General features: G+C 47.8%; 1 protein-coding gene across 1 annotated transcript; it reads right to left on the reverse strand.

The window, feature by feature from the left end:
• Positions 1 to 1,444: 1,444 nt before the first annotated feature.
• NPFFR1 (neuropeptide FF receptor 1) lies at positions 1,445 to 23,373 on the reverse strand. Its single transcript, XM_056796594.1, has 4 exons — positions 22,540 to 23,373; positions 16,561 to 16,878; positions 10,118 to 10,217; positions 1,445 to 9,787 (listed from the first exon to the last, which is right to left on the reverse strand). Exons 1-4 carry the CDS (start codon positions 22,544 to 22,546, stop codon positions 8,914 to 8,916), a joined length of 1,299 nt encoding a protein of 432 aa, XP_056652572.1. The 5' UTR covers positions 22,547 to 23,373; the 3' UTR covers positions 1,445 to 8,913.

Genomic DNA, 23,373 nt, shown 5'->3' on the forward strand with positions numbered 1-23,373 from the left:
TGAGTAGCTCTCCTGTCACTCACTACAAGTTCTGTTTTTTGGAGCAGAAGCCGAGTTCTTGAAGAAGCCCCAGCATTCCCCCTTCCCTTCCCATTCATAACCGCACTAGAAGGGTGCGATAATCCTCCGCACTTTCCCTTTCTCCGCCGGGAGGACCAGGAAATCCGAGCCTAGTGACCTATGGTCTTCCATAGACAACTCCCTTTATTGACCGCATTTGGGAGCCAATCAGTGTCAAGTCCAGGGAACTGCCCAGGGCCGCCGGGATCCGTCCTCTGGGGCGCTGCTGCTCTGGAGCTTTCCCTTATGGAAGAGAAAGGCAGCCTGCCACTCTCCCTGGTTAAACCCTGATTCAGACGATGCTCTAGGGGAGGGGGCTGCGATGCCTGGAGGAAGGAGGCAGGGTTCCCTTCCCATCCAGCACCTGCTGTGAACCGTCCTGAGACAGCAGTGGTTAACTCACTTCCCCTCACTCTCTTTTCATCCCCCCCACCACCATGACTCGGTCAGAAGGGGTGATCTCTAAGGTCCAGCAATCTGGAACTCTGAGTTTTAGCTCTTTGGGGATATGGCTTGGGAACTGCCCTGATATCCACCAGTGGGGCACAGTGGGAAGAGGGATGGGCCTGAAGTTAGGAGACCTGAATTCAAATCATGCCTGAAGGGGTAGCTGGGTAGATCAGTGGATAGAGAACCAGACTGGGGGATGGGAGGTCCTGGGTTCAAATGTGGCCTCAGACATGTCCTAGCTGTGTGACCTTGGGCAAGTCACATAACCCCTATTGCCTCCCCTTACCATGCTTCTGCCTTGGAAGTAATGCATGCTATTGATTCTAAGACAGAAGGTAACGGTTTTTTTAAAAATAGTTAATAAAAATTTAACATCTTTCACCAATAAATAAATACAAATACAATAGCCATAGCAAAATAATTAAATAGAAGCTAGTTTGGTAAGGAGAACACTAGCAGCTGGAAGCCCAGAAAAGGTTTTGTGCAGAAAAATGGTACCTAAGTGATGACTTAAAGGAAGAAATACTCTATGAGGCAGCAGAAAAGAGGGAGTGCATTCCAGACATGGAGATAGGAGATGCAGTGTTAAGACTAGGAGTCTTTGTTACTGTGGACAAGTCAATTCATCTCACCTCCCTAAGCCTCAATTTCCTCATCTGTAAAATGGGAATAACAATAATTGCAGTCTCCCTCCAGGGGTGTTTGTAAGGACAGAGTTTTGTAAGCCTCAAAAGTCTATAAAAATAGTGCTAGAGAGGGATGGCTGTCCTATAGACTGATGGAATTTGGACATGGGAATTAGCTAGAGAATTAGCTATCTGGTGGGTGGTTTTACCTTAGCTGGGGAAGGTGATCTTCCTGCTGGGATGGAGAAAAAGCAAAGATGGCAAATTTCTGGAAGCGTAGAGAGCAGAAGGCCAATAAATATCAAGTGACTTTTGTAACAACTTTATTGACCATAAAGTGTGACATTATCCCCTTCAGAAGACATTAAAGAGAGGAGATGTGAGAGTGAAGAAGCAAAACAGGAGGGTTTCGGGGGTGTCCACCTAGAGGTCAGAAAGCAGCCAGAATGTAACAGAACCGTTCTTCTGGGGAGGTGGTGGACGACAACACATTTCTTAAAACTCACATAAATGTTAAATATCTGATTCCCAAAACTACCGAACAATTGTTTTTTAACTTAACACACATTTGCTAACACCCATTGTGAGTGGGGTAAGGGGATGGGCACTGGGTGAACTACAAAGCTTAAACATTAAAATACATTTGCCCTCCTGGGACTCGCAGTCTGGAAGAAAGTTACAGCACAGACACAGTAACTAGAATATATAACATTACAATAGAGAAGTACAGAACCAGGTGTGCCGGAATGGGCAGCGTCACTACTTACACGTAACTTATCTTAACAGATAAGAAGGAATGCCAGATTAACCCAGGGGAGGAAAGGTACCCAGGGCATTAGGGAATAGCATGAGAAAAATCTATGGAAGCAGGAAATCACTGGACATGTTCAGGTGGCAGAGGGTTATTCAGTTTAGAAAAAGCTTGGGGTAACTGGAAAGAAGTTGTGGGAAACAAGGATGGATCACCAGGCGGAGGAGTTGTCATCTTCCTCTATTGGCAAAAGGGGACCTGGTCCCAGAGGCCAGAAGAAGAAACAGAAGTATGGAGAAGTATATTTAGGCTGAAGAGAAGGAATAATGTCTTAAATCATTAGGGGGAATACAGAAGTGGAATATGCTACATCAGGAGGTAGAGGACTACTTGCTGGGTATCAAGTGGAAGGAAAATACTATTCAGGAATGAGCTCGAACAGATCCAACTTGAAATTTCTTGCCAGTTTTGAGATGCTATGACCCACTAGGGAGCTTTGAACCCAGGATTAATCGGGCATTATAGATGATGATGATGATGAAGAAAACCATAAAAGCATGGTGTTGGGATAAAGGATGGATCAGAACAGAGAAAGAATAGAACTTTCAGCAACTTTTCAGAAAGGAAATCAGGAGAGAAAGCAATCTCTCCTTAAGCAGAATGATTTAAAAGGGCTTGTAGCCATTTGACAGACTAATTTACCCAAATTATGAACTGTTGGGTTTTTTCTACAACCCCCCACCTCATTCGTTTATGAGCTTCTGGTAGCAGCTGCCTTTTTTTTTTCTTCTGAAAGTTCGTGATAAACATTAAGGCCAGGACCTGGGGTCCAGCCTTCCAACATACTCCACTTTGGCAGATTTGACAAGCTTCCAATGACAACTGCAGAGAATGGAGAATATAGAGGGTTTGTTGTTGTTTTTATGATTCTGTGGGGGGGGGCAAATCATTTACACCTTCTGGTTTGAGCTACATGAATCTCTGAAAACTGGAAGAAAACAACCCTTGTTGTGCCATGCCATATCAGCACGGTTGGTGCTAAATTGTGATAAACTGACCTGAAGTTATTAAGCACCTGCTCCATGCCAGGCACCTGTGCTAGGTGTTAGGGAGACCAAGGCAAAATGAACCAGTCCCTGCCCTCAAGGAGCTTCCATTCTCCCAGAAAAGACTGTGATCTACCATCTTTCCAGTGAATGAAATGGCTTCATCTCCCTGGTCTGGTATAGGGGAGGTCCTTAATAATGCCTATTGAACTGAACGGAAATCAATAACCACCTGAGCTGGGCCTCACAAGGATGGATTTCTCCCCTCTGGCATCTCTCCTAGCCCACTTGCTAAGACCCAGAGGATGGGCATTGTTGCAGAGAGCGCCTGAGCTCTTGGGCGGTCCTGAAGATGTCTGAATGCCGGACCCGAAACAGCCTCTATTGGATGTGCTAAATTTATAAAGCCCCAAATCCCAGAAGAGAGGCGAATAAATCCAACGAGTTAAGTCAGGGTGATCTGAGGCCCAGCGGCCTTGATGACACAAAGTCACTCCCTAAAGATAAATCGCTCCGTCGCAAGAGAAGCGGGTCAATATTTGGTTGTTCAACAAGGAACCAGTCACTGGGAATTCAACCTAACTCTTCCATAATGGAGCCCATTCTAGTTGCCTCCTCATCTGTCTTTATTGGCGTGGCTTCGGTCAGGGTGATTTAAGGGAAGAGAGGGGAGATGGCCCAGCTGAATAGAAATGCCTTGTCCATAGGCGCCCTTGGTTTGGCTAGCTCTCTTTGCTTCTGAGATGAATGGACAGGAAGTCCGTGGTTGGGGGTTTTCTCTCTACCTTGCCGCTCCTCCCTCTGTCCCAAGCCCCGGGGAGCCAGGTGGCTTCTTTTCCAGAAAAGATAGATCTAAGCTGTTGGGTTGGGCGGATTGTGGTCTGTGGGGCTGGGGGTGGCATGGGCTGGGGCCTAGAGGCGCATCACCAACTTACTTTGGGCTGGGGTGGTTCTGTTTGTTCTGGGCAAAGCGGGGAAAATCATTCATTAGCCAGGACCCAGAATGAGAGTGGCCGTTTGTCATGAACTGAATGTGGCCAGGATTAGAGGACCTATAAGGCCACCACCGACAAAACTCAGTTGGGCCTGTGGCTTTCTCCTCCACAGAACCCCCCATCTAGATGGGCTTGTGCCCATGAAAAATGTTACCTTAGGAAACCTGGCCCATCCCAGCAACTTCCCATAAACACCTCACTTGCAGCTAAGAATCGTGTGGAAAAAAACTCAAGGGGCAGCTAGGTAGCTGAGTGGTTGAGAGCCAGGCCTAGAGATGGGAGGTCCTGGGTTCAAATCTGACCTCAGACACTTCCTATCTGGGTGACCCTGGGCAAGTCACTTGACCCCCATTGCCTAGCCCTTACCACTCTTCTGCCTTGGAGCCAATACACAGTATTAATTCTAAAACAGAAGGTAAGGGTTTGAAAAAAAACCAAACCCTCAATATTCATTCTTAATTACCTTGTAGTGGCTTAGCACAGTACTTGGCACATAGTGAATGGTTAATACTTGTTTCTTCCTCCCTTCTTTCCCTCCCTCCTTCCTTTCTTCTTTCTTTCATTTCTTGCCTCTCTCTCTTCTTTCTTCTGTCCCTCTCTCCCCTCTTTCTTTTCTCTTTTCTTCCTTCCTTTCCTCCTATCTTCATTCTTTTCTTCTTTCTTTCCTCCTTCCTTCCCTCTTTTTTCTTTCCTTCTTTCTCTCTTCCCTTCTTTCCTTTCTTCATTCCTTCCTTCTTTCTCCTCTTTCTCCTCCTTCCTTCCTTCCAAACATGATAGCAGGAACATATTTTTTTTTCTTTTCTTGCCATTTTAGAACAAGGTAAGATTGGCTGAGCAAAAGCCCAGGGGTACAGGATAATGAAGGCTTACAACTAGTTGTCACAGTATTTATAACTAGGACTTTAGTGATCATAAAATCCAGGATGTCTTAACCCTTTTAGGGTCTTGAACTCCTTTGGTGGTCTAGTAAGACCTCCTGCTACTATGATTTGTTGCCTACATTCCTAGCTGAAAGAAATACTAGGGGGCAGTTGGGTGACTCAAAGGATAGAGAATCAGGTCAAGAGATGGGAGGTCCTGGGTTCAAATCTGGCCTCAGACACTTCCTAGCTGTGTGACCCTGAACCAATACACAGTGTTAATTCTAAAACAGAAGATAAGGTTTTTTTTAAAAAGGTCTTTGAAAAAATGAATAAAAAGAACATTTAAAAAAATGAAAGAAATGCTAAATCTTCAGGAAAGTACAAATGAAGATGTAAATTTTTTTTCCCATCCAAGTTCCAGACTCCTGAAATGTACTTGTGTCAGGACCTAATGACCTCTAAATCTAAATTGCCTGTTCATTTTAAGAGAGAGAAATTAAGGCCTAGGGAAGGGAATTGCTCAAGTTCCCACCGTGAATAAATGTAACAGATCGGAATTTGAACCCAAGTCCTGTGATTCCAAATGCAGTGCTCTTATCGTGACACCATGGCCGGCCATCTCCTGGATTAAGATGGAAGAGGGTAGAAGTTTCTAAAAACAAAAAACAAAACTTTAAAGCTCAAAAGCAAAGCAGATGGTTTTTCTGGCCAGGTCCCAGCCAGGTAAACAGCTAGCCCCCAGTACTCTTCAACATGAAATATGAATGAAATAGAGAGGCAAGAAGGAAACTTTTGCTCATCAAATAATACATGAATAATACACATCACAGAAGGAGCTAGCATATTCTCAGGGAACAGATGATCCCTGAGGCCTTCTCCCAAGGGTTATAATGCACAAGAACCTAATTCACAAATAGCTTTCTTCTTCCCAAGTGATGGATGACAAAATCATAAACCCTCTGAGCAGGAAGGCAGTCCAGAGGCCATTTCAACCAACCCATCCCTGAATAAGACTCTCCTTCACAATATATCCAAGGAGCCAGACAGCCTTCAATTGAAGATGCCCACGGGCAGGAACTCATCTTCTGCCTCAGCAGTCCATTCTGCTTTTGAGATAGCCCTAAATTATTGGTATGTTTTTTTCCATTAAGCTCAAAGCAGTCCATATCCAATTTCTTCCCACAGTTTCTGTCTTTGGGGATCCAAAAGAACATGTCTAATTCCTCTTCCACTTGACCTCAGTCTTGGAAGCAGGCCAGGGCCCTTGGACTCTGTAATAACCAACTGTAATAAGGGGTATTTACCCCTATCATTTTGGTATTTGTATTTATCATACTTGTTACAGCTCACAGATATCACATAGGTGAACAGTTCACATAAGAAACTAGTACTCCCAAACCTGGAAGTGTAGAGTGTGTGAAGATAGGATTTGGCTCTCCCCTGATTGTAACAATGAAGGTACTTAGCTCTTCCTTGATTGGGAAGATTAAATTGTAATCCCCTGTCTATTTTTAGATTTTAATCCCCAAAAGTGTAAGCACGGTACTTAAAGTTGAGTCTGGAGATCTAACCATTTTGGATTTTAACCACAAAAAGGTGTGAACACTCATTTCATACATTGAGTGGGAGGTCTGTGACCCACGTGTGAAAGAGTGGGCAGTCCTGGAGTGGAACATCCTCTGTGATTGGTAGACGTAAAAATTTAGGGGAAGTGAAGCAAGAGAAAAAGGTCTTTAAAAGTGGAAATAGAGATACACACAGACACACTTGGAGTGAAGAGACACACTTGGAGTGAAGACTCACACTTGGAGTGGAACCTCCTGTAAGAAGCAATTCTACTGGAGTTGAGGCAGCTAAAGAATCTGCTGATTGAACTGACACGTGGTGAATGTGACCTTTCTGGGGGCCTGTTAATTCCTACCTGGCTCAGAGGAAGCTGGAGAGCTCTCTCTCTCTCTCTCTCTCTCTCTCTCTCTCTCTCTCTCTCTCTCTCTCTCTCTCTCTCTCTCTCTCTCTCTCTCTCTCTCTCTCTCTCTTCCTTAATATCTTCCCTCTATTGTAAAATTCTATTCTGACTTTAGTAACTCATTTTTGGGATTTAGTCATTAAATATATATTCAGGCCAACCATAAATTTAACAATCGTAAGGTGCTACTTCAGGGAAATTTTAGCCAAACCAGAAAAACCAAATAGTTAAGAATCTTTCCCTCAAGCCCACGTCCACTTTCCTGCCTCTGTAAGCAGGACATAGTAGATATTTTATAACCATATCTCCGTCCAGGGAAGGAGGCTATTATAAGAGCTCTATGGTCACCCATTTCACCTCAACACCAATCACTCTCCAGGACCATCAGTGGAGAAATTGTGGGTGATCCCTTCATTTTGGTCACTGCAAGATACCACATGGATTTTTTTTTCTGTGACTGAGTCTCTCCACCTTTTGTGAAGATTTTAGCAGGTGATGGTCCAAGGCTATGGAAAGTGGGTTGTAAACCTGGATGGGTATCCTGAACCCTTCTGAAAAAGCTACCAAGCTTCAAAGACTTTGAGTGTGGTCCCAGGAATAGCTGTGTTTGTTGTTTGAGGACCAGCTCAACTTAGTCCAGAGAAGGTTCACACTAGGTCCACTTAACTGCCAGGTGCTAAAAAAGTAGAGTGACCCTACGACCAAATCACAGGGTCCTGAAGTATTTAGTTAGAGTATGACTCTCTGATTTCATTTTTTTCTTTCACTAAGTTAAATGCAGATAAATTAGGGGTTCTAGTTAATCAAGACTTTATGATCCTCAGAGCTTAATGCCCCCATCTGGGACTGTGCCTGGATGGAGGTACAAACTCCTTGAGGGCAGGGCCCTGTTTTGTAAATCTTCATGTCTTTCATTGCTTTGCACATGTCAGGCATTCAAGAAATATTGGTTCAGTTGAGTGATAATTATTTGTTGAACTGAAACCTATCAGTGAAACCCTCCCAAGAGAGATCTCTTTAGAAATACAAACAGGATGTCTTAGCTTAAATTCTACACGGAGTGGGAGTAGACAAGGGAATTCCTGTGTTTCTCCTTGGAGCAGACTTTGGGCACCATCCAGATGCATTATTAGGTCATCAGCCCTTCAGGGACTCTCCAAACGTGGTCTCTGGGCACCAGGGTGGAAGTCGGAAGTGTAGGCGGCTGACACGTTGCCAAAGCCCAGGGATTTGCAAGAAAGGATGTCGATTCTGGGAAGTGGCTGTATTGTAACCCCATGAGCTTCAGTGTTTCCAACATTCTAAGGGAGCTGAAGTCAATTCCCTTTTCTTCCCAACCCTAAATTAAAAAAAATAAACAGAAATCCTACGTACTTCCTGAGAGTGAGCTCTCGTACCAGCCTTTCTCTTCCAGTGGGGCTGGGTGGCAAGGTCTGATAATGGCTGTCTGTCCCAGTTTTGGGGATCAAAGCAGAGGGAGCTTCCTTCTCCTTTCTCTAGCCTCACCCCGATGACCTGGAAACCAGAGCACATTCTCTGGGGCCCCAAGCCAGGTGTCACTGATACGGCAGTCACCGGAAGGTTCGATTTATTGCAGACGAATTAAGCTCCAACCTCAAGTCAGGAGACCTGGGCTGGCCTCTTAGCTCCGAGGCCAGTTAGGTCTCCTTGGGCAAAGCCACTCAACTCTCCAAGACTGTGTCTTTAAAAAGGAGACAGAGTACCTTTATTGATATATGTGAAGAGATCCAACGCAAAGGGTGACATGTGGGGTGCTGTGTAACCCACCACAAAGGAGACAATCCAATATCTCCCCTCAAGGTTGGCATCTGGGATGTGATTGAGGAAAGAGCATTATGAGGAGGCAGCTACGTGGCTCAGTGGATGGGTGAAGACTAGAGATGGAAGGTCCTGGGTTCCAATCTGGCCTCAAACACTTCCTAGCTGTGTGACCCTGGGCCAGTCACTTCACCCCCATTGCCTAGCCCTTAGGGCTCTTCTACCTTAGAACCAATACAAAGTATTGATTCTAATTCACAAGGTAGGGAGAGTGTAAGCGCTTTGGGGGCAGGAACTGTTGGGTTCTTTGTGCCTCCTGCCTGGAGCCTGGCCACATAGCAGGGGTTCATCGGTGCTGCCGGCTGCCCTCACCCCCCTCAGATATTCCAGGCTGGGGTACGAAGGGGTACACGGGCAGAGCCTCCACCGTCCAGATCCTCCGGCGCCAGGCGGCGATGGGCCACCCAGCCATTGCGCAGGGGGAAGCGCCCCATCCTCTGGGCGTCCCCACTCTGCCCTGACTCGGTGGGCTGCACCTCCACAAAGATTCGGTTGCACAGGCCGCCCCCAAAGAGTCTTCTGGGCCTCTCCGTGTAGGTTTCTCGGTGGCCTCCCCACGTGCCCGAGCAAAGCTGGCTCCGAAAGGCGGCCTGGAAGCCTCTGCGGAAGTTCCTGTTGAAATAGCCGTAGATGATGGGGTTGGCGCTGCTGTTGAAGAAGGCCAGCCAGTGCGCGAAGGGGAAGATGTACGCCGTGAGCAGGTGCAGCTGCTGCTCGCTGAGGCGGCCGTAGTCGGTGAGGAGCAGGAGCGACCACAGGGGGAGCCAGGACAGAGAGAAGAACAGAGCCACGACGATGAGCATGCGCACTACCCGGGCCTTCCGCCTGCAGGCGCGCTGCCTCTCCAGGCCCGGGGGCGCCCCGCCCGGGGCAGAGGACTGGAAAAGCTTGAAGGAGATGCGAGCGTAGGTGACGGAGAGGAGGGCCAGAGGGGCCAGGTAGATGTGCGAGAAGAGGAACGTGGTGTAAATCTTGCGCATGCCCTTCTCGGGCCACGCTTCCCAGCAGGAGAAGAACGGGTACGAGCGGTTCTGGGCGTCCACCATAAAGTGGTGCTCCTCCTGCGTGACGGTCAGGGTGACGGCCGATGGGCACATGATGACCAGGGCGAGGACCCAGATGATGGCGATGGTGAGCAGCGCCTTCCTCAGGCTCAGCTTCTGGCGGAAGGGATGGACGATGCAGCGGAATCTGAGGGGGCGGAGAACAGGGAAAGAACGTTTGGTGGCAGCCCCAGATAACCGCAGCGACAGTAATGGCGGTGATCAAGATAGCCGTTCACCTCAGGGCTGACAAGGAGCTTTCCTCTCTAACACCGGAGGGCAGACCTTAAAGCAGCGCAGATGCCGCCTTGTACTGGGTGGGAGTGGGCTTCCTCCCTGGGAGGGATCTGCGAGGAAGCCCAGCCACTGGACCACAGTGGCAGAGTCCTTCTGCTTGGGATAGTCACCAAAGAATTCCCCGTGATGGGAAATGGCTGCGTTTCTGGGGGTAGAGCTTTGGGTCCCCAAACCCACTCACCTTTCCATAGCGATGGCCACCAAGGTGAAGACTGAAGCCGAGACGGACATGCCTTGGACCAGGCCGCTTATCTTGCACGTGATGTTATCAAATGGCCAACCTGGAATGGCAGAGATCACAGCAGTCTGGATCTTAGAGCCCGAGGTGGCATCAGAAATCATCTAGTCTAAAACTCCCATTTTACAGAGGGGAAAACTGAGACCTAGAGAGCTCAAAAGGGCAGGAAGGAACTGGGAGGGATGGCTCATACGCTGAACCCCAGAATAGGGATCCAAAAAGTGAGTTAGAAGAAAGGAGTGGGATGTTTGGGAATCTATCTGCCAAGACAAACACAGGAATGATATGAACACCATTATAAAACACAAATAAAATTAGATCTAAACAGTTGGGAAAAAAGAAGAAGGAGGAGGAGGAGGAGGAGGAAGAGGAGGAAGAAGAAGAAAGAGAAAGAGGAGAAAGAAGAAGAAAGGAAGAAGAAGAAAGAAGGAGGAGGAGGAGGAAGAAGAAGAAAGAAGGAGGAGGAGGAGGAGGAAGAAGAAGAAGAAGAAGAAAAGAAGAAGAAGAAGAAGAAGAAGAAGAAGAAGAAGAAGAAGAAGAAGAAGAAGAAGAAGAAGAAGAAGAAGAAGAAGAAGAAGAAGAGATTGGGATCAAGAGGAATGGCTCAAAGAACTTGGGTTCAAATCTCACCTCTGGGGTTTACAACTTATGTGAGACCTTATACAAGGTACTAAGCCTCCTTGGACCTCAGTTTACTCATCTATAAAATGAGAAGATTATACCCTTCCTGCTTTAGATCTATGAGCTTACAGATACTGGGCTGATTCATTGATGATGATATTTAATAGGAATCAATGTAAAATCCTCTACTGGCGATCACAAAGCAAGCCAAACAAATACAGGAAATGGGAAATGTGGCTTCATGATAATTCAAGAGAAAAAGTTCCAGGGGTCTTAGTGATTGGCAAACTCAAGAGAAGTATGGTATAACATGACAGCCAAAAGCCAAAGCAGTCTAGGCTACATGATGATAGACACATTATTCAAAACAGGGAAGGTAAGGGACAGTTGGGTGGTTCAGTAGATAGAAAGCCAGACCTGGAGGCAGGAGGTCTTGGGTTCAAATCTAACCTCAGATACTTCCTAGTTGTGTGATCCTGGGTGAGCCACTTAACCTCAATTGCCTAGTCTTTATTTCTCTTTTGCCTTGGAACTAATACTTAGCATTGATTCTAAGAGGGAAAGTAAGGATGTTTAAAAATGGAGTAGGTGACAGTCCTAGGCTCATAGGTTGAGAGGGACTTAGAAGTCATTTAAAACAACTTCCTCTCTTTGTAAATGAGGGAACTGAGATCGGAGAGTAAAAGAAGCAGTACTGAGGTTTGATCTGCTCCCTAACCAGTGATGTTCCCATCTCACCACTGTTGGCTGCCTGCCTCTTCACCTACCCTTTTAAAAAATCTTCACCTTCCATTTCAGAATCAATATTATATAGTGGTTTTAAGGCAAAACAGGGGTAAAGGCTAAGTAGTTTGGGGTTAAGAAACTGGCCCAAGGGGGCAGCTGGGTAGCTCAGTGGATTGAGTCAGGCCTAGAGACAGGAGGTCCTTGGTTCAAATCTGGCCTCAGACACTTCCCAGCTGTGTGACCCTGGACAAGTCACTTGACCCCCCATTGCCTAGCTCTTACCACTCTTCTGCCATGGAGCCAATATATGGTATTGACTCCAAGACAGAAGGTAAGGGTTAAAAAAAAAGAAAAGAAAGAAAGAAACTCGACCAAGATCACACAATTGGGAAGTATCTGAGGTCAAATTTGAATTCAGGACTTCTCTATCCATTGAGCCACCCAGCTTGTCCCTCATCTCCCCCATTTTGAACAACGTGTCTATCTATCATCGTTGCAGCCTAGCCCACTTAGCTTTTGGCAGCCATGTTACACCATACTTCTATTGAGTTTGCTGGCCACTAAGATCTCCAGATCTTTTTCTCCTGTATGATCATCTAGCCACATGCCCTATTGTCATGAGAGTCTGGCATAGAAGGAGGGCTTGAAGGAACTGGGGAGATTTATTTGGAAGAAGAGAAGTCATCTCTGCCTTGGGGTTTTAGAAAGGATTGTCATGTGGGAAAGCTTTAGAGGGCTAAGCTAGGGGCTGAAGCTTCAGAAACCATTTTAAGTTCAGTCAAAGAAAGATTTCTTTTTTGTTTAATCATTACCATGGGGGTTAAGTGACTTGCCCAGGGTCACACAGCTAGGAAGTGTCGGAGGCCAGATTTTAACCCAGGACCTCCCATCTCCAGGCCTGACTCTCAATCCACTGAGCCATCCAACTGCTCCCTCAAAGGAAAGCTTTCTTAACAGTTATAGACTACAATTTATAGTAATCTGAAAGTGAAACAAGTTCCTGAGGGTGGGGGAGGTTCATGGGAGGACAAGAAAAGGCTTAACATTTAACTGCAGAGACTCAACTAAGCCCCGAGAAATAACAAGGAACTGTTATTTCTGTTTATTTTAATTTTTAAAAATGTTAATATTTATTTATGTCACTACAGAAACCCGAAAAAGATCTGCCCTGGAAGCATCCCATTCCATTGTTCTTGGTTCTTTCAGAACTAGAGTTAGGAGGACAGAGCTTTGCCTCAGGCCAAATGAAAGAGTGCTCCTTCAGGAACTAGAAGGCTTGACTGACCTTAGCATTTAGCTTGTGTGAAGAGTCCAAGAGGAAACTTCCCAGAAGGCTGCCTTCCCCTCCTGGGCCTCCCTCCTCACTGTCTAGGGTGCATTTTGTGTTTCTGGGCTTAGACAGGCTTTGTGTCACTTGCCTGGGGCACAAAACTCTCTGGTTATGGCTCTGGTTCTACCCTCACTTCCTATGAAAATGACAACCAAAACCAAAACCAAAATGTTACCTCCAGCCTGCATCTGCCTCTTTCCTAAGTTATGACTTTATGTTCCAGAAAAGATAACCACCACCCTCTTTTGTATGTTGCTGGTTCTTATCAGGCTCAAAGGACGAGCCAAATAAACTAAGATGATGTGTGATGGATCCAGAGGAAGAACTGTGGGAGCAGAAACATAGAAGAAAAACAACTGCTTGTCACACGGGTTGATGGGGATATGACTGGGGATGGAGACTCTAAAGGATCACCCTAGTGCAAATATCAATAATATAGAAATAGATCCTGATCATTGACACATGTAAATCCCAGTGGAATTGTGTGTTGGCTGGAGGGGATGGGAGGAGGGGAGGGAAAGAACATGATTCTTGTAACTATGGAAAAATATTCTAAATTAATTAAATAAAAATTTTCATTAAAAAGAAAAAAGATGATGGGTAATGGGGATAGAACCAAAGCAAGTTCTGCATACAGGTTTTCAAAGTCAAGGCACAAGAATAAGATGGGGGAAGTTCCAAATGTTTGTTTAATGCTGGCTAGAGCGCTGAGCCTGGAGTCGGGAAGACTGAGTTCAAATCCAGTCTCAGACATTATTAGCTGTGTGACCCTGAGCCAGTCACTCTACCCTGTTTGCCTCAGTTTCCTCATCTGTCAAATGAGCTAGAGGAGGGAATGGCAAACTGCTCCAGTATCTTTGCCAAGAAAACCCCAAATAGGGTCAAAAAGGGCACCTGAAAAGTAAACAATAACAAATGAAGTATGTTCAACATTGTGTGGAGAGATGGAGAGAGATCGGCATTCGTTTGTGATCTCTGGGAGTTTGTAGCCTTCTGGGGGATAAGATTCACACGTAGACAACTAGCTTGTAAGCACCTTGAAGGTAAGAAGCCTCTTCTGTCTCTTTTTAAAATCCCAAGCTAATTTATAGATGAATAAACTGAAAACCAGAGAGGGGAAGGGACTTACCTAAAGTCACACAGATAATGATAACACTGGTTAGAGAAGTAAGGGGCAGAACTAGACGTGTGATTTCAACTTCTAGTGAGGAAGCTCCTGCCAGTGCAGGTTGAATTATTGTCTTGGAGTTGCCTAGATCGCTTGGGAGGTTAGGTATCTTGGTCTGGGTCACACAGCCAGTTTTAAAAAAAAGTCCACTTCTATGTCAAAGGTGGTTCTTGAACTCAGGACTGCTGGCTCCTAGAGAGCTGTCTGTCCACCATACTATGCTGTATGTAGAAAGATGCTTAGTAATTATCAGGTCTTCTAATTCTATATCCAACACTCTTTCCTCTCTACCCCACAGCTGCAGGGAAAAAGAATAGCCTGCAAATCAAGCCAACCCACAGCCTGGGTTTGAGGCCCGCCATTAATTGACCATGATGGGTCTTTGGGCAAATTCTCTCTTCTCTGGACCATTATCAAATGAAGAGGATGAACTCAATGACCCACAGTACACTTACTTAGCTATGTTTAGAGCTGGCCCTTTAATTGGCAACATGGCGCCATGTTTCCAGAAGTACTAAATTGTTTGGCATTGAATATGGACCAGTTAAGTTTAGACTGTGAGTTCCTTTGTTGGAGTCGTTGAATCCCCAGCACTCAGAGCCATGCCATGGGCCAGGCCAATGATTTCACTGACATAGGGAGTTTCTAATGAGGAAATTCCATCCCCCAATGTAGATCATCTCTAGTTTTGCAATTTTTAGCTTTAGAATCAATCAAGGATTGTGACTTTCCTGGGGTCACATTCAGGTGAGCTTTATAGACGTAGACAGTGGGTGCTTAAGGAATGCTTCTTGGTTAGCTAAAGTGAATTAGTTCAAAGTTCAGAGGCAGCTAGGTATGACAGTCAAGGGAATGAGGATGATCTGATAGCTCTGTGAACGTGCTCAGTCATTTAACTTTTGTCTGCCTCAGTTTCCTCAACTGTCAAATGGAGACACTCATGCTAGCCACTTCCCAGGATTGTTGTGAGACAATATGTCCAGTGCCAGGCACACAGTAGGCACAAAATAAACGCTTATTCCTTCCTCCCTCCTTTCGGAAGGGATGAATGCCCTCCCATGTGGTTAATTAGACCAGCAGCATAGATACTATTAAGATCATGGCACAAATGCCTAAGACTGCTGATCCCTGTCCCAGAGCTGTCCCCTCCATGATGCCCCCAACCAAGGATGGATTCTCCAGCCTGGGCAGCCATTTCAGAATACCCAGCTCTGAGTCTTCATTCTTGTACCTCTAGGGGTCACCATAATCCAAGCAATTGTCAGCACATCCCAGAACCCCAAGACAGGAACTAGTGGCTGAAGCTTCTCCTGATGTCTTACTCTGGCTCTGGGCCAGGAGGGGAGAGTCAGGGAAGGGCAGGCTTTAGAACAGCTCTAGCTGGTCCACTATCTCATTTTCAAGAGGAGGAAAGCAGGAAGTGAAGGATTTACCCACAGTCCCACAGCTAGTATCAGAGGCAGGATTTGAACCCAGGACTCCTGATTCCATGTCCTTTGTTCTCTCAAACGTTACCTGTGTTGGTGAGTTAACAAGTATTTATTTATAAATTCTGCCTTAAAATCAATATTAAATATCTGTTCTAAGGCAGAAGAGCAGTAAGGACTAGGCAAGGGTTAAGTGATTTGCCTGGGTCACACAACTAAGAAGTATTTGAGGCCATATTTGAACCCAGGACCTCCTGACTCCAGGCCTGATGCTCTCCCCTCTGAGCCACCCAACTGCCCCTTAGCAAGCATCTATTAAGGGCTCTTTGTATGCTGGGCTCCATGACACTTATTAGGAATACTAAGAAAGGCAAAAAGCAATCCCTGCCTTCGAGAAGGTCCCAGTCTAACAGGAAAGATAACAAGCAAAGAACTATAGTATATATGCAAGGTTAGGAAGAAGTGGCCTCAGAGGGGAGGGCACTAGCTGTAGGGCTTCCTGTAGACTGTGGCTTTGCGCCGAGGCTGGAAGGACCCCAGGGATTCTAAGAGGCTGAGATGAAGGAGTAGAATATGCCAGGAATGGGTGACAGCAGGTGCAGAGGGATGGACATGGAAGATACAAGATGGCCCACGATCCCATAGCTGGAAGATGCAAGATGGCCCACGATCCCATAGCTGGAAGATGCAAGATGGCCCACGATCCCATAGCTGGAAGATGCAAGATGGCCCACGATCCCATAGCTGGAAGATGCAAGATGGCCCACGATCCCGCTGGATCAGAGAGTGAGGGGAGTCAAGGGTAAGAAGACCAGGAAGGTAGGGAGGAGCCAAGGGATGAAGGGCCAAACACAAGAGTTTGGTATTTGGTCCTAGACTTTGCAGAGTGAAGGGGAGAGGTAATGCCATCTGCCCTTGGTTTCACCATCTGCTGAATAAAGGGCTGGACAGGATGATCCCTTCCATGTCTAAATCCTAAGCTTCTGTCTTCAGGTTCCCCAGCCCTGGTCAAGCTCTATAGCTTCTGACTCTCCCCTGCTCAATTCCAAGCTTCCCTGTGTGGACCCAACCTCTCATTGGGCTGCCCTCCGGATGCCTCATCTTCCTCACTCACCAGTGACCAAGTTGTCCACGAGGGTGGTGGGCATGCAGAAGATGCCCACCAGCAGGTCGCTGACAGCCAGGTTCAGGATGAATATGTTGGTGACTGTCCTCATCTCCCGGTTCTTCACCACGACAAAGCAGACAAGGCTATTTCCCACCAGGCACATGAGGAAGATGAAGACGTAGGCCATGATGAACATGGCAGCCACAGGCCAAGAGTGCTGGTAGTAGGAGGAGAAGGTGAAGTTCTGAGGAGATGGGGCTTGGCTGCTGTTCTCATTGCTGGCAAAGGATGAGTCGTTGCCAGCTTGGGGACTTCTCTCTAGGACTAAGGCAGCACACAAAGGTCAAGAAGTCAGACCCATGAACAAAACCCAAACCAAGGCTCAAGGCACCTGACCTCTCACTTGCCATTACATTCAGGGCTTGAGGTAGAGACATCCTACAGCCCAAAGTAGTCGGATCTCCCCTCACCTCCCAAAAGAACTCTGACCACTTACCATGCTCACCCCTATTCTCTGTCATCGCCTCCACATCGAGGACCATGGATTCAGGATTGGAAGGCACCCAGTGTGATAAAGGATGAAAAGCTTGCAAAACCTGTTGCAAAAACTGAGAGATGCAAACCTGAGAGTGATTGACAGGAGCATGTGACTAAGGGTCACATGGGAGTCTGAGCCTTGGGATCTGGGAAAATTCTATGCCCAACGGTGCTTCTTCTCAGAGTCTGCTCTCCTGGAAGGTCCTAAGGCTTAAAGAGGATTTTTTCTCCTGTGACCAACAGAGGAAAGGGGTTTTCCGGATCTGGCTGCTGGCAGTATCAGTAAGAAGATCTCTGGACCTACTTGGGACAGCCACCAACTTAAGATCCTGGCCCTATTTGATTGGACTCCTAGTGTGAGACTTGGATATTGGAAAGTTAATGCTGAGTTTAATTAGTTATAGATGTTAGCTTTTAAATTAAATATAAGTGTACTCCTAAACCCATGTTCCTTCCTACCCTTCCCAAACAATAAATTTAAATTTATTTAAATGTCCCTCTTGTTCTTTCCTCACCCCAAATCCTACTATACCACCAGAGAGCATCTAAACCAACTGCCTCATGAGAAAACTAGAACACAAAGGTCACACAGGAAGGGGCAGAGCAAAGACTTGACTCCAAATTAATTGATTCCGAATTCATCACTCCTCCCATCAGGGTTCACTGATGCCTTATTTGTTTGACTCTTTCAATAGCCATTTACTAAGCCTCTATTTATAATTTTGGGCATCATAGGGTAAAAAATACAGTGCTTTGCTGAAGTGTGTCTGGAGAGGGCTGGCTCTGTAGCACAATGAATAGAGTGCCAGGCCTGGAGTTGGGAGGTTCTGGGTTTAAATCAGACACTTTCTAGATGTATGACCCTGGGCAAGTTACTGAACCCCAATTGCCTAGTCCTTACTACTCTTCTGTCTTGGTGTCATTTCTTAGAATTGATACTAAGACAGAAGGTAAGAGTTTAAAAAAAATAGTGTCTAGGGGAGGGCAACCAGCAGCAGGAATGATCTCAATTCCAGGCTATGTGGAAGAACTGAGGGTATTTAGGTGGAGAAGAGAAGACTCAGTGTGGGCTTCATGGCCATCTTCAATTATATGGAAGTCTGTCATAGGCAGGAATAATTAGACTTGTCCCACTTGGGCCCAGAGAGCAGAACTAGGAGAAACGGGTGGATTGTGTTAATTCGACAAACATTTATTAAGACCCTACTATGAGCAAAGCACTGTCCCAACTTTGATCAGACCTCTTCAGCCTGATTACTGTCTCCAACTTTGACCCCCTTTGCTGGATTCTAACATGTCCTCCTAACACTAAACACATCTTCCAGCCCTTGAAAGGAAGCAGGGCAGGTCAAAGAAAGAACATTCAATTCTTGATTTGTTCTTTGAATTAGAATGGGGGGATCTGGGTTCAAATGTCAAGTCTGTGACTTGAAGGACTTATAGCTTTGGGGAAGTTCCTTTTGGATCTCAGTTTTTTATCCATAAAACAAGGGGGTCAGATAAGACGGTCTCTAAGTTCTCTTCCAGAAATAAATCTATGATCTTAGAGGAGCGTTAAGGGTCCCCAAAGAGAGTCCCCATTTTTCCTTGTTCCTTTTATAGACCAGAGGAATGGTTCCTTTTGATAAGAGTCTATTCTGTCAGTCAACAGTTATCTTTGGACCAGTTCTAGTCACTGGGGATCAATCCGGAGTCCCCTAAGTCATCCCAACAAGGTGAATGTCCTCCATCAAGTCATGAGAGTGCATACAAGACCAGCTCCAGGGGAGGTACCCTGGTTCAAAAAAATCAGAGAGTCCCTGATGCCTCCTGCTACATTTATACGTTTCTTGGGGGCTAATGGTTGATTGTTCGGTGGTCTTTGTTTTGTCTTTCTCCTTTTAATACGACTCTCTTCTGCAATATGATAAATTGTGCTCGAATGTGGAGAATGAGCCCTGTTACACAAAGTTTGGGGATGTTCTCCCAGGTTTCCTAGAGGGGTGCCATGAGCCAGTAGAATGAAGAATCCCTCCGTGTTTACCCCAGCTATCCATATCATGAAATCTCTGACACAAGCTCATCATCTGGAAGCCACTCTTGTCCCTGTTCTACCCCAGAAGGATGCTACTCATTCTGCACCTGCACAGGTTTGGTTGAGCTTAGGATCTCAAGGGGGAAGCATATTCCCATTTCATAGATGGAGACACCAAGGCCCCAGGAGGCCAGCACATCCACTTTAAACAATATGGCAGGCTCATAGTGGAGAGAGGGAGAAAAAAGAAGCAGATGCTGCTGGGGCTTTAGACCTTGTTCTTGACTCCAGGGAACTGTCAGCTCTCTAAAGTGAGAGGTGATCCACCTTAAGGCCCTGATACAGTGTGAGAACAGGCAGAGAAGCCTGGGAAATGCAGACTTAAGAACTGAATTCACAGTTCATGCCTGGATGCCTTAAGTGACTCACTAAACCATTCTGTACCTCGGTTTCCCAGAAGAGTGTATCTGATATTAATGCCCAGGCTGAGGGCTCTATCCTCTCTACTACCTACATGGAGTATGCTACAGACCTTCCCATTTATCCCCATTTTTCCAATCCCCGTTTCCTTTCCCAATAAATATTACAGTTTTTTGTCAGTCTTATTTCCTTTCCACAATGCCCAGTGGCTGGGCATTTCCCAGAATTCATTTTTTATTGCTGTCTCTGCACAGGGCTGAAGGCAGGGGCTATTTCTTCTTGATCTTTGTGTCTCTAATGCCCAGCCCAGTGCCAACAAGCTAATCCAACGCAGTCCTAGGGGAAGCCCTTTGCAGACCCTAAAGCGTAGCGCGCATGCCAGCTCTTCTCCTTGTTCATATGAATAGCAATAAAGAGAATACATTCTTGATGAATGGAAGGGAATGAGCTCCAGAAAGAAGGGTTTGGGGGAAGGCTTTGAGCTTCCTTTGTGCCTGGATTGGAAGGGAGAGCTCTGAGGAGGCTGCCCAGCGGGCATCTTGTAGCCCAGGGAACAGCTGCCCTGGCACCCAGGGCCATCAGGAAGCCCCCGAGGGCGAGGCTATAGCAGGAAAAGGCAAAACGGTCCAGGCTGGATTTCCTCCAAATGCATGTTCTCTCCTCTTCCTGGGTGCTCAGCATTGGCCACAAGGAGGTCTTTATTCTCCCCAGATGGCCTCTGTGGCACTCTCAGAGGGTCCGGTTTCGCCGGTTTGGGTGGTGGAAATGAAGGGGAAAAAGTAAGGAATGAGGTGACTTAGAACAGGCAGGTACCCCCAAAGCACAAAATCTCCTCTTTTCTGGACTGCTGGGTCTCAGGATGACTGGTGTGGCCCGTCTGTTCCCCCTTTCCTTCCTCAAGTCCCCCAATCCACCTGCCTTCCCCCACCCGACGAATCCCTCCCTCCTTCCTGAAAAGATGGAGGCTCTTCCTCAGGCTCCCTCCTCTCTCATTTTTGCCTGCTTCTGTCTTCTTCCCTTTGCCCAGAAATCCTCCCAGCGGGAGACGTCCTGCCCCGAGCTGCCCTGCCCTGAGCTGCCCAGAGCCAGTTCGGTTTATTCCCCACTCTCCATCTCCTCTCCAGATGCCCTGCCACCAGGGAAGGAGACCCTCTGGCCCACACCAGCCTTTCCCTTTCATTTCTGCTTCTGGAGCCATCCTCAGATGGAAATGGCCATTTTTTTTTTCACTAGAGAAGGGACGTCCATCCACTCCTCTGAGCCATCCTGCAACCTTTGAAGTCACTCCCTGGTCCCCAGCCTGGAGGTGCCTCTCTCTGTTAGAGCCCCAGACCCTGGAGGGCAGGGGCTGCCCAGGCTTCTGTATTTGCATCTGCCGGGCTTGGCGTACAGGAATCACTTCCTCGTCCTTCATACAAATCCTCCGCATTTGGAACATCGGCTGCATCCTCCCCCCTTTGGTTCTGTGTCAAGGGATGGAGTGCTTGGATCCCCCTCCTCTCCCATCTCTTTTAGGAGCCTGCGTGGCCCCATGATCATTCTCTTCTCTCATTTTGTTCCGTCTGTCCTTCTCTCCTTTGCTGTCTAAAACTTGCCCAAATGCCCCGCATCTTTTTTTATCCTTTACCTTCTCTTCTGTCTTAGAATCAATACTTGTTATTGGCTCCAAGGCTGACAAGCACTAAGGGCAAAGCAATGGGGGTTCAGTGACTTGGCCAGGGTCACACAGCTGGGCAGTGTCAGCTCACATTTGAACCCAGGACCATCCATGGAGCCCTTTCTTCCATCTCTTTTGGGAGCTTCTCCCTTCAAGCACTCCTTTTCTCTCATTTTTTTCATTCAGCCCTTTTCTACAGGCTCCTTCTCTGCGCTCTGAAAACTTGCTCAAGGACCCTTATCTTCTAACAACAAAACCAGAAAGCCTTCTCTTTGGAGGAAAGCCAGGCTTGAAGATGGGAGGTCCTGGGTTCCAATCTGACCTCAGACACTTCCCAGCAAGTCACTCAACTCCCACTGCCGGATCCCATACGGTTTTGGTTCTCAGAAGGTAAGGGGTTAAAATGTGAGCACCTTCCCTTCCCCTGCTGCTGTGGCCCCATTAGACAGCCATCTTGCGCTCTCCAGGCAGCAGAATATAAAGTCCTTGAAGGCAGGGACTCTGGTTTGGGGCTTTGTGCCTCCTCCGAGGACCCAGCACAGAGCGTGGCACATTTGACTAAACATAGTGAGCTGCTGTCCCCAAGCTCTGAGTCCTCCTGCGGCTGCCCGAGGGAGGAAATCGGGCTTGGAGGTGGACACGGGAAGCCATGAGCCAGTGCCCAGCATCCCAGCAACCCGAGGACCCAACGGGCTGTCTCCATCCTCCCTCAGGGAAGGGAGCCCTCCAGGGGCTCAGGCCAGGCACGCCAGTCCAGAAAAGATGCCCCAGAAACCGTTTTGTGCCTTCCGGTTCCAAGTCACATCATTCCCCCCCCAAACTGGAACTCGGATCCCCAAGATTGGGCCTCTCCCCCTTTCCACTGATGGAGACAGTCTGATGGAATGTCAGCAGAGCAGAGAGGGACCTTGGACGAGAGGACACAGAGCATCAAGGCCCAAAGGAGGGGGTCATCTAGTCTCTTCCTTCACTTTGCAGAGGGAGAAACTGAGCTCCTTGAGGGGGTGTGGCGCCTCCGGCATCATAGCCAGTAAATGGAAGGTGTTTGGGGGAGGGAGGGGTGAGAACTGGCTCTGAGATCAGAAGCCTCCGACCTCGGATTAGCACTTGCTTCTCTGTGCCTCAGTTTTCCTGCCTGTAGAAAGGGACCATTCATGCTTGTGTCCCCTTCTTCAGACACCTCAAAAGACAGCTCTTTGACTCTAAAGCTCGGGGCTCTTTGCACAGCTCACCTGGGCCGGGCAGAACATTTCTTTCTCCCCTCGTCTGGTCGTTGTCCCATCCCTCCCCACCCCCTTCCGCATCACGACTGCACGGGAGCCTGGGATGAGCCCGGAAGGGGGACAAAGCCACTGACCTGCCATCCTGGGCTGCCTTCCCAGCGCGGCGCTCTCTCCGTTCCAGATGGGGTCTGGGCAGGATTTGGAAGGGTCCCTTTGAAGGGTACAAGGGAGCGTCCTTGGAGCGACGCTCCTAGTCCTCCAGGGCGGGAGGGGCCAAGGGGAGCGTCTCCCCAGGGCTCCTCGCTGGCTTTTCGGAGGGAGAAGAGCAATTGCTTTTGGCAGCTCTTCCCGGCCTTGCTAATTGGGCTGCGGGAAGGATCCAGGGCAGGGGGCTCAGCATCCGGAGGCAAGGCACAAGTTCGGACCGGGGCGGGGCGCCCAGTTCAGCCGCCCAAGGCTCTCTGAATATTCCCGGAGGCACCTGGACAGAAGAGAGTCTTCTCGCCCCGTCCCAGTCCTCGAGGACTGCCTCGGGCTGTGCTGGGCGGTGGGTGGTTGCCTGCCAGTATGCCTTGGCCCCGGGTCCTCATCCCTCCATCTCCCCGGCGCCTCCCCTCTCCGAGCCGTCTTAGCTCCTGCCCTGAGGTGGTTGTGGGAGGCGGAGAGGGGGCTGTCGGGTCCCTTCTCCGAGCTTCGAGAGCCCTCGTCGTCCGGCCGGACCCCGCCCCCTTCGGGTCTGCTGCGTCCTAGTGCGTGCCCTGGGGTCTCAGGGCGAGCTCTAAGGCTGCGCGCAGCAACTCGCCCTTTGCCTTCGCCGGGCTAGAAGACGCCGTGCCCCGTCGTCATGGTGACCTGCTCACACCTGTCCCAGGCCACCGCTGGAGGGGAGCTGACCACATCGCCAGCGCCCGGGAGAAGGCTGGAGGCTTCCTTCTCTGTGCCTCCCCACCTCCACCCCAGAAGCGTCC

This window comes from Monodelphis domestica, chromosome 1 (genome assembly GCF_027887165.1).
Source record: "Monodelphis domestica isolate mMonDom1 chromosome 1, mMonDom1.pri, whole genome shotgun sequence".
Classification (NCBI taxonomy): Eukaryota; Metazoa; Chordata; class Mammalia; order Didelphimorphia; family Didelphidae; genus Monodelphis; species Monodelphis domestica.

What these genes read in the sequence shown, in the direction of transcription:
- NPFFR1 (XM_056796594.1), bottom strand. An exon ending in CGTGGACAACTTGGTCACTG is followed by an intron (nt 10,218 to 16,560) that starts GTGAGTGAGGAA and finishes CTGCCATTCCAG; the next exon opens with GTTGGCCATTTGATAACATC. An exon ending in GTGGCCATCGCTATGGAAAG is followed by an intron (nt 9,788 to 10,117) that starts GTGAGTGGGTTT and finishes CCGCCCCCTCAG; the next exon opens with ATTCCGCTGCATCGTCCATC.